The sequence below is a fragment of the Platichthys flesus genome, chromosome 14 (genome assembly GCF_949316205.1).
Source record: "Platichthys flesus chromosome 14, fPlaFle2.1, whole genome shotgun sequence".
Classification (NCBI taxonomy): Eukaryota; Metazoa; Chordata; class Actinopteri; order Pleuronectiformes; family Pleuronectidae; genus Platichthys; species Platichthys flesus.
Window position 1 is genome coordinate 1713543 of NC_084958.1, and position 12883 is coordinate 1726425.

Consider the following 12883-nt stretch of genomic DNA (forward strand, 5'->3'; position numbering starts at 1 on the left):
AAAATGGGATTTTGCTTAATCTTTAGTATTCTTTATTTTGAAAAGTATTCAATAATTTCCTTCAAATACTGTGTATCTGGATCTTAGATATGTAATGTAATTTTGGCGAGAATACACCGTATTACAGTGAGGTTATTGAATAAATTTGTAACATCTCTTTAAGGTGGTGCACTTTGTAGACAGTCCATTCGCATGTCTCACAGCCAGCTGCACATAGAGACAGGGGCGGCCGGCCAATAGAGGGCGATAGGGCGCCGCCCTCCTTGAGTCAAAAAAGAAAAAAAAAAAAAAAAAAAAAAAGATAATATGCCTAATATTTTTTTTTAATAATATATCATATGTATATATTTTTTAGTGATAATGATGCTAACCAATACATTTTGTAAAAAATTAAGATGTTTTCCTCTGAGCAGTTGTGTTTCATACCAACCGAGCGCTATGGGCGATTTCAGCCTGGCTGGAAATCGCCCCCAGCGCTCTCATTGACTTTCATGTAAAAGCTTTTTTTTTCAAACTGCAAGCCCTGCAATGCATTCTCTATGGGTTCCGGGAGTGCTTGCACTAACGTGATTCCATCATATCATACGTACACTTCAGTGAATGTCACGTGGTGCTTTGCTGCCGCCGCAGTCACATTCACGATCGTCATGGCGAATATTACAGCTCAGAGCAACTCCATCATTTCATTTAGAGAATTACCATTTAGTCGTCGAAGCAATCAGGAAAAATTGGCTGTTAAACAATTAGGACCAACCCGACCAAATTTAAATATAAAACAAATATCAAAGAAAGGAGGCAAGTCGTACACCAGGGGATTTTCGCGGTGCTGGTACGAGAGGAAAAACTGGCTAGCAGGATAGGAGCTAGCCAACGGACTCTTCTGCTACCCCTGCGTCCTCATTCACCCTGATGGCTGCACCACGGAAACACCTTGGACTACAACAGGTTTCAAAGATATGCATCATCTGTCCGAAAAAATAAAAAAGCATGAAACATCGAGGATCCACATTGACAGCTGCTTAAAACTGTCAGCGTTTGGGAGCGTCAACATTACGGAGGAGGTGAAGTCAGCCAGCTTCGTTGCGATACAAGCTGACGAAACAACGGACGTCTCGACTCAGACTCAGATGGTCATGGTATTGCGATACATTGATGGGAGCCATGCTGTTCAAGAGCGTTTTTTTGAGTTTGTCCCCCTCTCGTCTTCAATGGCTGACTCGATTGCCACTGCTATTATGGAGAGACTGAACAGTCTATTCACCGAGGAAGAGAGGGGTAAACTCATCAGAGAAGGCTGGTGTGCAGCAAAAAGTGCGAGAGCATTACAAAAATGCACATTATTTACATTGCTATGCACACCAGCTGAATTTGATCATGCAGCAAGCCACTTCTCAGGTCCCAGCAGTGAGGGTTTTTTTCTCTATCTGAATGGCATTTCTAGCTTTTTTAGTCGGTCACCCAAACGCACCACCATCCTCGACCAGGTTGTTGCACGGAGGCTGCCAAAAGCATCGGCCACAAGATGGAACTTCAACAGCAGGGTCGTGAACACAGTCTATGAGAACCTAGATGACCTCATAGAGTGTTTTGAAGCCATCAGCACAGACGGCTCATTTGACTGCACCACAGTGAGGGAGGCATCTGGCTACCTGAGGATGCTGCAGGACGATGACTTCAAGTTTTTCCTGCATCTATTTCATCAAATCATGCCTCACGTTGACATTATGTACCAACAGCTGCAGAAGAAGGAAATTGATGCAGTCTTCATCAAACGTGCTCTGCAGAGCTTCACAAGCAGTGTTCAAGCCATACGGTAAGATAAGTTACACTTTATTGTCACCATGGGGAAATTTGTCTTGGGCACAGTGAATGATTGATTCATTAAAAACTATTAACTATAACTATTGCACTAGAACTTGGGAATAAGGTGCAGGTGCTAAAGTATGAGTGCTAAAGTTAAGTACTTACCTATTTATTGCACATTATTCTATTGCACGTTCTATTGCATCAGCTTAATGGATGCCAGAACAAATGATCATTTTAAGCGATTTGATTTGCATCTTAATACACATTCTTCTGCCTGATGGCAGCGTTTCATATTCAGGGAAACTATATTATTTGCCTTTTTCCTAACTGCCTTTTAATATAGGCTCTGTAATGGCTCGTATAGGATATCTTAAAACAGGACAAAACATACTATTATTACTGGTTTTCTAAGACAGGAACTGTAGGTAATTGCATTGACATACTGTATACGTTCATATACTAACACACACTCTCCTTGTCTGTCTGTTTCAGGGACCAGAGCTCATCTCCAGAGCAGCAGCAAGTAGCAGCAGGAACTACAGGAAAAAGGAGGGCCTTTGGAGAGCAAGACAAGCAGAGGCTGTCTAAGGAGGTAGATGATTTTGTAGTTTTGTTTGTTTATTTTCTTTTTTTGTTCTATTTTTCTCTCACTTCACTTCATTGCATACCTTACTGTATTGTATTCTAAAGTCATGCAGACCTCCTTTTTAAGGCCTCTGGAACCTAGTGTTAAAAAATCACCCCTTCTGTATTTACAGTTACATTCAAGGATGGATGGTGGCAGTGTTTTTAACTCATAGTGTACTTCCAATTTGTGATATACTCTCTTTATTTTGACAGGTCTGTGACACCATCTTGGGCCATGCAAACGAGAGGTTCTCTTTCACAAGCCACCTTGTGAGTGCAACGCTGCTACAAGGAGACCTGTTTGAGCAGTACTGCCATGTGTTCCCTGATGAGGCTCTGAACACCACTGCCAAGGCATACCCCATGCTGAATAAGGCGAAGCTCAAGACTGAACTGTCCCTTATCTACGAGAGTCCAGATTTCAAGGGCTGCAGTGGTGCATTGGCACTCTACCAGGTTCTACAGAGGAACAACCTCCACGAGACCCTATCTGAGACTGTGGCTCTGTTGAACATCCTCATAACCACTCCCATGACAACTGCTGAAGCTGAGAGGTGTTTCTCGACCTTAAAGAGAATCAAGACATTCCTGCGAAACTCAATGGGACAGGATCGTCTCAATGCTCTGGCCATGCTTTCCATGGAGAGGGAACTAGTCAGGAACATGCCTGATTTTAATGAGAGGGTCATTGATCACTTTGCTGCTTTGAAAGAGAGACGAGCAAAATTTCAATACAAGTGAGAAATGTTGTTTTAATGTTGTTGTGTTGTTGCACTACTCAAATGTTGAATTGGAAATAGCTGTATTAATTGCATATCATTAGCCAATTTTTTTGTTTGCTTTGTAATGTACATGTTTCTTATGGGTAAATTCTTGTTAAATAGCACCCAATGTTTTGATTATCACCTTGGATCATTCTTGTTTTAGGAATACTTTAAATATTGCAATGAGTAGGCTATGCCACTAGTTTTTATATATGCTGTCATCAAGTTGTGTGATGAGAACTGTAAATATTATAATTACTAGGCTATGCTTACATCCATTTTTTTGTTAAATCAGAACACAACTGCTGCACTTAAAATAAATGTTATCAGATGGAGAAAGAGTATTGTGATTTATTGTAAAGCAGTCTCTTTTAACTTTCCGAGGTATTTAAGGAGGCAAAATGGTAGATGAAAATGTATCGTTAGATGACCACAGTGGGATAGTTCATTCATCAGCCAAAAGCATGTTAACATTCACTATGAACTTGATTTAGCTGTATCAAAAAAATCATATAGAACATGCAGTCGATGTCTGATGTTGCCATTTAGCTGTTCGATGAGGTAAGCAGAAAACAATCTGATTGTACCGTGGATCTTAGCCATCATCGCAAAACAATTGCCCCCCCTGAGAAATTTGTCAGGAGCCGCCACTGCATAGAGACCAATATTCGGTGTCCAGCCCTGAAGACTGCTCATATCGATTAAAACTGGCTTGTAGCCTGCTTTCAACCTTACTGCGGTGGGAAAGAGGCGGAGTTTGTGTTTTAACAACATTTCGCTTAAATTAATTTTATTGCATTTTTAATAACAAGCTTCACAAACAGATAATCATCTTCCACAGATAACACCTGGGGATGTTATGAAGAATACATACACATGGCCAGCTCAAAACAAAGTGCTTTTGTTTAACACTGGTTAGCATTACAATGCAGACACAAAATATGTGTCACTACTTGTGAAAACATCCCTCACATCAACGAGGTGGAGGCTAATGCAATGTTTTTGTGAGTAAAGTGAGCGAATTTGCTTCAGAAAAGTGAAAATTAAAGTGAAATGCTGGAGTGCAGGTCTGGGAAGTGTTGGAAATATGTGCCTTTTGACATATCTGACAGATAAACATTGTGGTTCACTGTCGAATAAACAGAGAAAATTATCTTTCACCCCAACTTTAATGTTGATCTGATGAATGTATATCACAAACATAAATGGTTGCACCACTTTCTGTATCTGTTTCAAAATAAATCAGTTTATTTGTTTAAAAAAGTTTTTTTTTTATTGTGAAATATCTGCAGGGGTGCAAAACGCATAGTAGTCATATTTGTGGCCATTTTCAAAGCAAAGTCTATATGTAAAAACACTTAGCTGCTATTGCCGTAGCAGCTCCTCTGCAGAACTTATTGTTGAACTCAGAAGCTATGTATTGTGAAATGAACAAATGCTGTTAATATTAATTGATATTAATGTGAATATTGTGCATTGAATCGATAAAGTTACATAACAACCATTCTTTGTGTTTATTTATGGTCGTACATTGATCCTTTAACAGAAATTGCAAAAATAACTATTATGACCCTCCTCAGTGTTTTTTTTGGGAAGATATTGGGTTGGTAGATCTCGGCATAGGTTTGGAATTAAAATTGTTGGCGACCACTGGTCTACATAAATGTTTTTAATAGTGTTTTTGTGTACTGTTACATAAGACATCTATTGACCTTCTGTCCATTCTGCTTATCACACTGACACAAATGGGACCGTTTGTGTCAGTGTGATAAGCACGACTCGACAGGATCACATGTAACTACAAAAGGTTTCGCTTTATTCAAAATCAGCTGAGCAAAACACATCAAACCGTACAGAAAGCAGGTCGTAATACCAAGGCATACACAGATAGAATAATACTGGAACGTTGACACAAAGAGCACAGACTCTCTGGCACAGGAGGGGAGCATTGGGTTTAAACACACAGGGGAGGGGAGACAATTGGACACGGACGTAACACATTAAGGAGCAGCAGGTAATCACGGAAGTGGGAAACACAGGAGAGCAGGATGGGGGGTTACCTGAATCAAGACAAGAGATGTACTACAAAATACATCAGGAACACAAAATACAAGAAACATGAGGGAGAACTCAAAACAAAACCTCAACTATCCTGGATACATGACATTGGGAGGGGGAGCCCTCAGTTGCAACTCTCTGAGGTCTTGTGATTTCTGAATACGGGCTTGTCAAATAAAATTGTATGCATATTGATTGATACCACTCTCATCAAACCAACCAGCCAGTTGCTCACCAAACTATTAACAATTAAAACACACTGTAGTTGATGTACAGAATTTATCTTTCATTTATTTCTTAACCTGATTGTTTTTGTGATTTCTTTGATGTGGCTGATATAACACTGCAATTTACCATTGGGTCTGTCTGTCTGTGTCTTTCTCACTGACGCTTTATCTGTCTATTTCCTGATTCCTTGCTTTTGTTATTTAGCAGATAGTGTTTGCAAATCTGCATATTTGGCTTGTCTAAGGCTGACCAGCTGCTTGTTTATCATTTATTTCAAATATGTTTTTTCCTATTTCAGTGTTACAACATAGTGTTTTTTGTAGAGGTTCAGAGTGTAGAGTTTAAGGATAACTAGTGGTGAATTTTCATGTTGCAGCTAAATATCCCTCAACCCATCCTCCCCTTCCAAACAGGGAGGAGGACCTGTGGAAACCTTCAGTCGCTTATAAAAACTTAAATGGTGCTTTTCCACTCTAGACTACTGTAAAAAACATGGCAGCCTCTGAAGAGGACCTGCTCTTAATGTTTATATAAGGTATTTAAATATACCTCATATACTTATATACCCTAGGGTTATATAGGCTAAAGAAAACAATAATTCATACTATTTAGATGAAACACACTAGTTAAAACATAAACATAAGGTGACGGTTCCCTCTCCTGGAACCGTCACCTTATCGTGGTGGAGAGGTTTGCGTGTCCCTGTGAACCTGAGGGCTGTGTTGTCTGGAGCCTTGTGCTCCTGGTAGGGTCTCTCATGGCAGAGTGGTCTCATGTGAGGGGCCAGACTAAGAATGGTTCAAAAAGCCTCAATGAATAGCGAAAAAAGAGGAGATCGGACCCGGCCCGGAGGAAGCCCGGGGCCCCCGTCTGGAGCTAGGCCCAGACGGAGGGCTCGATGGCGAGCGCCTGGTGGCCGGGTTTGCCATGGAGCCCGGTCGGGCATAGCCCGAACAAACTACGTGGCACCCCCCCTCTCTTTATCTCATGGGCCCACCACCTGTGGGAAGACCCGTTGGGGTCGGGTGCGCAGCCACATGGGTGGCAGCGAAGGTCAGGGGTCTCGACGGACCAGACACGGGCGGCAGAAGCTGGCTCTGGGGACCTGGAACGTCACCTCGCTGTAGGGAAAGGAACCGGAGCTTGTGAGGGAGGTGGAGCGCTATCAGTTAGATCTGGTGGGGCTTACCTCCACGCACAGTCTCAGCTCTGGTACCGTACTCCTGGATAAGGGTACGACTCTATTCTTCTCCGGAGTTGCCAAGGGCGTGAGGCGCCGGGCGGGTGTGGGGATACTCATAAATCCCCGGCTGAGCGCTGCGGTTCAGCACAGCTAAATCTGAGGCCATGACTCTTAGCAGGAAACCGATGGATTGCTTACTCCGGGTAGGAAATGAGTCCTTAGCCCAAGTGAAGGAGTTCAAGTACCTTGGGGTCTTGTTCGCGAGTGAGGGTACTATGGAGCGTGAGATTGGCCGGAGAATCGGAGCAGCGGGGCGGTATTGCGTTCGCTTTACCGCACCGTTGTAACGAAAAGAGAGCTGAGCCGCAAGGCGAGATCGCGGGTACAAGCGGCCGAGATGAGTTTTCTCAGAAGGGTGGCTGGTGTCTCCCTTAGGGATAGGGTGAGAAGCTCAGCCATCCGTGAGGAACTCGGATTAGAGCCGCTGCTCCTTTACTTAGAAAGGAGTCAGCTGAGGTGGTTCGGGCATCTGGTAAGGATGCCCACTGGGCGCCTTCCTTGGGAGGTGTTTCAGGCACGTCCAGTGGGGAGGAGACCTCGGGGAAGACCCAGGACTAGGTGGAGAGATTATATCTCAACACTGGCCTGGGAACGCCTCGGGATCCCCCCGTCAGAGTTGGTCAATGTGGCCCGGGAAAGGGAAGTCTGGGGCCCCCTGCTTGAGCTGCTCCCCCCGCGACCCGACCCCGGATAAGCGGACGAAAATGAGATGAGACAAAACAAAATTAAGCTTACATACTGGAAATTTAAAGTGAGATATTATAAGGTCTGGCATTATAAACTAGTTATCATCAATACATTACATGAAAAAGGTCAGTGACTCTTTAAAGTATTGATGAGCCTGAGAGCTGAAACCCTGGCCTTGGAAGCTTTAGTGTGACACAGTATTTTTTAACGGACCTCGGTTATCATGGAGATGTGTGCAAGAAGAAGCTAGACCTTGAATTAAGATCATGACAAGTATTGTTTTTTTCTATACAAGGCCAATTGGCTCCTGTGTTAATACCATTGTTGGCAAATATGACTTTGTTTGTCCACAAAATGGCCAAGCCTAGAGCATATAGGAGATACAGTAAGAGTTGATGAAAAATCTGTGGGATAAAGGGAAAAAATTTAAACATTACTCCTGTCAAATATATTAAGACATAATTTAATATTGTTCTCCCTGTCTTTCTTTTATGTTGTGTCTTAATCGTCTCCTTTGTCTGTCATGTTCTCTCTGTCTCACACACACACAGAGTATGGTGTTGCACTTATCATAAAAAGATTAGTGAACGCGTTGAGCACATTGATGACCGTGACAGGATACTGTCCTCAGGCCATATGCACACTGCATCCTTTTTACACACACATACAAACACAGGCCCAAGTGAACGTTAACGGTATTGAGATGAAGGAGTGTGTCAGATTATTACGACAAGTAGAGAATGAAGATGTTGAGCTTTTCAGCCAGAGTATAGCTTATCCTGCTGAAAGACACACTCAGTGGAAACTCTCAACAGACGGCACTGTTAACTGGAATGCCCCGGATTGTGTGTTTAGAATATGAAGGCAGAATGTGGAGAATGTGTGGTATGGAATGTGATTATTTTTTATCTTTAAGTGTCTACAAAGAGTACAATTTGCTTTTGAGCTCACAGTGAATCTTGCTTCAATTGAGAGACATGAACAGGACTAGTCCCATTCCAAGACTTACACTAGCTGAGAGGCAGCAGTATACCCCAATAACATTTCAATTCTGTACCACATTCAAATCAAGATTTCTTATGTGTTCTTTAAGATAGTTCAAAAATAGTTATTAATATCTCTTTAATCTCCTACCAAGTAAGTAATAAACAACAATGCAGAGATAAGTGGTCATGGAATTCGGTCATTCACTGTGCAAATACCACAAATACTGGTATTTGTTTCTCTAAAATATCTATAACCATAATGGACCAACATTAGGTTTGTGCAGTTTTAATATTAAAAATCATCTGTTAAGAACTCTTCTCTCTTATCAGTTTTCATTGTCTGTCATGCTTTACATTTCCAAAACCCGACCCTACTATCGTAATCTAGTGAGTTTGAATTTTACATTATGTAAAAAGAGGGAATGAAAGCTCAATTTCCCACCTTTCTCTCAAACTGGTTCGACATGGGAGAGTCTCAGGTGTCTGACGGAAGTTACAAATCAAAAGCGATCCCACCAAGTACTCAAGTGAGTTATAGGTGCACCAGGTGACCCTCCCCCTACTAGTATGAGTTACAAAACAACATCTATCATGTTCAATGGTTATTTAAAATTCCTATAATTATGTTAAGCTATTATTGTTCTTAGACAGCAACACCATGTGCAATGAAGCAGCTATTCATAAAAATAAACCTGGCACAATCACAATCAATTGATGAGAGGCAAGTGTGAGTGCTGGTGGACGATAAAACAGCCAAGTCATGGAAGAAGAGGGAGAGAGGAAGCTGAAACAGACCTGGTGGAGTTTGAAGAAAAGATTATCCCAAAAGGACCTAGAGGAAAATTATTGGCCTCAGAATGGTCTATTCTTAAACTCTTGAGAGAGTAGTAACTAAGATCTCAAGTGCATATCATTCATTTGCTCCTAAAAATACCTTAGGAGCAAGGAGGAGACTGATTTTTTGAGACTTCGGTGAGACAAATGGATACCTGAATGAGATTATAGTGGGAGATCTACTTATTGTATGTTTTTGAGTTAATTTATGGCTTGCTTATTGCTCCTACATACACATAAGGAGCACTGGGGATTAAGTAAAAAGATCTCATTTCGATATCTTCTTGAGATCTTTAGAATGTCTGATGTATCTCCTAAATCCCCTTTAGGAGAAATAGGGAAATATAAACGATAGGAGCATGCGGGAGAAGTAAAAATGCCAAAAAATATGTAAATTTGAAACCAACAAGCCAATGCTTTTATTTTTCCTTAAACCCCAGTGCAAATATCAATGTTACAACAAAATTAAGCATAAACTGTTCTTTTAAGGATTGGAATAAAAAATGTCAGTCTCTGGCAATATAGACACAATTTTTACAATTTGTCGAACAGACTGATATTAACATTTTTATTATAATTATTATAATTTATTATATAATTAGTTCAGTATTAATACCAAAAACACAACCATTGGTTAACTTTTAATGCTTGCTTTGTAGAACTTGTAGGCTTTTTCAGAAATCAGTAAATTACACTTTTAGATTTCCAAGACACAATGTAACGGAGTACCAAAGCCAATGAAGTGCTTTAACTGTTTGGAATTTGGGCATTTGACCAAAGGGTGCAAAGGAAAAAGAAGATTTGCAAAGTGCGGTGGGGAATATGAATATGGAAAGTGTGGAGAGGGAGTGAGACCAAGTGCTGTAATTGTGGAGGGAACAACAGTGTGGTGTACTGGGGATGTGAAGTGATAAAAAACAGGCTGAAAAAAAGATAAGACAAAGCGCAAGTGGCAGCAAAAGAAAAACATGATAAGAAGAATGAATGGGATGGAAAAGGAGAAATCCCTGGGAAATGGAACTTGTGAGATCATGTCTAAAGCTGAAAAGATACAGATTATTGTAAAAGCTGCAGAGAACCATTTGGGTATGATAGGTTTAAAATGGGAGGAAGTAAGCAAACTCAAGTTTGGGTTGGAATGGATTGGATTCAATTTATTGTCATTACACAGAGTACAGGTACAGAGGCAACGAAATGGAAAGTCGAGTCAAGAGACAGCATGGATGGGTTAAATCAATCAATCAATCAATTAATCAAATTTTATTTATATAGACCATATTCACAAATCACCATTTGTCTCAAAGGGCTTTAACAAGGTGTGACATCCTCTGCCCTTAACCCTCAACAAGAGTAAGGAAAAACTACAAAAAAAAACTTTTGACAGGGTAAAAATAACGTAGAAACCTCAGAGAGATCCACATGTGAGGGATCCTTCTCCAAGAACAGACAGAAGTGCAATAGATGTCAAGTGGAAAGGAGACATCATCAAGATAAAGGTTTTAGCAGCATTGGTAAGGGCAAACGATTTGAAGGATAACTGAAAGTCAATGAATTGGTGGATTATTGTCAGTAATGGTCAAGTACCTGAGTAGAAATACGTTGTATCAAGCAGTCCTGCTGCAATCATAGTCTATGGTCAGCAGCCACCAAGATCATGATCCACCATCAAGATCGGATTCCACCAGAGTCCACAGTCATTGTCCACTGCCGCCATCAGGATCCATCATTGGCTCCCACCTCGGTCGTGGTCCATCACTGGTATCAGATGTGAACACGATAAAGGATCCGCCATTATTATCACGATCAGCCAGCATGATACAGAATCCGCCATACTGGATCCACCAATACGATCTCTTATATACACCATTCCTCTTCATAATCCATGATGTGGCCACAGCCTCGCTCCTGGATCTGAAGACGATAAGGCAAAGGGACTACAGGGAAGAAGTCAAGTTAGTAACATGTTTTGATGAGATGTTCATTTTTTTGAGCTGGGAAGAGAAGCTCTGTGTGTCATGTGTCCCCCGACCTTCAAGACCTATAGCAGCATAACTAAGAGCAGGTCCAAGACGAGCCTGAACCGGCACTAACTATAAGCTTTATCATAAAGGAAGGTTTTAAGCCTAATTTTAAACGTACAGATGGTGTCTGCCTCCCGAACTGAAAGTGGGAGATGTTTCCACAGCAGAGGAAATTGATAGCTGAAAGCTCTGGCCCCTACTCTACTTTTTGAGACTTTAGGGACTATAGGAAGTGTTCATTACCAAATCTGGTACAAGATAAATCTCTGTCTTAGTTGTCACAGAGAGTACAGGTGGGAAATGGATCCTTGAGAAAGGCAACTGGGAGAAATTTCTAGAAGCAAGTGACAAATATCTAAGATAGGTCAGTGATGGGATGGACATAGAAACCTTTTGAAGTGCCAAGTACCTCTGTTTAGCTATCTGTCACTTCCTGTAGAGCCACATGAGACACGCAGGAGACAGAATATAAAAAAATATTATCATGGTGGGGTCACCACATTAACTCTAGCAAACAATGTCAGCGGCTCTTCATTAACTGCCGTACATCATCTTAAGACGGACCACAAGGCAAACACAGACGATAAACAGTAGGTTCAAAATCCATAGGTAATGTAAAATGCAACCAGATCTGCTACCAATGCTTTTACCAGCACTAGCAAATCTTCAGCTGGCAGTGCATGCCCACTTCAAAGACTAAGATCATGGTTGAAAAAGCCTAGTTGAGCGTAGAGGAGGCATGCATGGAAGCTGCTCTTACAACATTGAAACAAGATAAAGAGGTTCCAGCTGCCTTAGCTGAGGCAGAGATACTGGAATCAGTTGCAGCGAAACTGGAATCTGATGCAGAGTCCAGGGCCATGGACATTGCAGCAATTCCCCCGTGATTCTAGAGAGACAAGAAGAAGTGACTATGTTGAATCCCATTCCCAAAATCATTCTAGTCAGCTCAATGGCCCCATCACTCCACTTCGCCAAGACAGGGAACGAAATCCCAGTCACAAAGCTTGGGATGAACCAAATATCACCTCTCTGAGGTTTCTACGTTCTTTTAATGCTGTTGAAATATTTTGTTATTGTTGTTTTTCCTTACTCTTGTTGAGGGTTAAGAACAGAGTGAGTCCTATGAGACAAATTGTGATTTGTGTCTATGGGCTATACAAATAAAATTATATTCATCGATTGACTTTCTGCATCGCTCTGTTTCTTTAGTTATATACTTTGATCCTTTTTAATTAGCTTTATCTTGTGAAATGAAATATTTATGTGGAATGGGGGATAGATTGTTCACAGATTTAAATTACAGAAGCTACATCATGTGATGAGGTGAAACATTTAAAATACCAACTTTCAGTTATGCCCCGCCCACTTCAGGTTTAAATTCAGCCCACTTTCGAGTACGGTTACGGGTACAGATAATTTAGATGGTTGAACAGATACAGACAATAATGTACTCGCTCATCCCTAGTTGACACATACAGAGTGTTCCTGTGTGTCTCTCTTAGAGGAACAGTGCTTTCTTCCTAAAGGGCAATTACAAATTTTAGAAACTAACAGCAGGCATTCAGGTAAGGGAAATGAAAAGAATATGAAAAAAAAAATTATTTGAAGTGAAATATTTTCACTGGA

The 12883-nt window shown here is 41.1% G+C and overlaps 1 protein-coding gene across 1 annotated transcript; it reads left to right on the forward strand.

The window, feature by feature from the left end:
- The first annotated feature begins 438 nt into the window (after positions 1–438).
- Positions 439–3536, forward strand: LOC133968967 (uncharacterized). The gene is made up of 3 exons (XM_062405240.1): positions 439–1813; positions 2299–2398; positions 2647–3536. Exons 1-3 carry the CDS (start codon positions 957–959, stop codon positions 3172–3174), a joined length of 1485 nt encoding a protein of 494 aa, XP_062261224.1. The 5' UTR covers positions 439–956; the 3' UTR covers positions 3175–3536.
- Positions 3537–12883: the final 9347 nt, after the last annotated feature.

Bases quoted from the DNA above. Each gene is read 5' to 3' on its own strand.
- LOC133968967 (XM_062405240.1), top strand. From the start codon at position 957: ATGCATCATCTGTCCGAAAAAATAAAAAAGCATGAAACATCGAGGATC. The intron at 1,814-2,298 runs GTAAGATAAGTT...TGTCTGTTTCAG, and splicing joins AGCAGTGTTCAAGCCATACG to GGACCAGAGCTCATCTCCAG. The intron at 2,399-2,646 runs GTAGATGATTTT...TTATTTTGACAG, and splicing joins AGCAGAGGCTGTCTAAGGAG to GTCTGTGACACCATCTTGGG.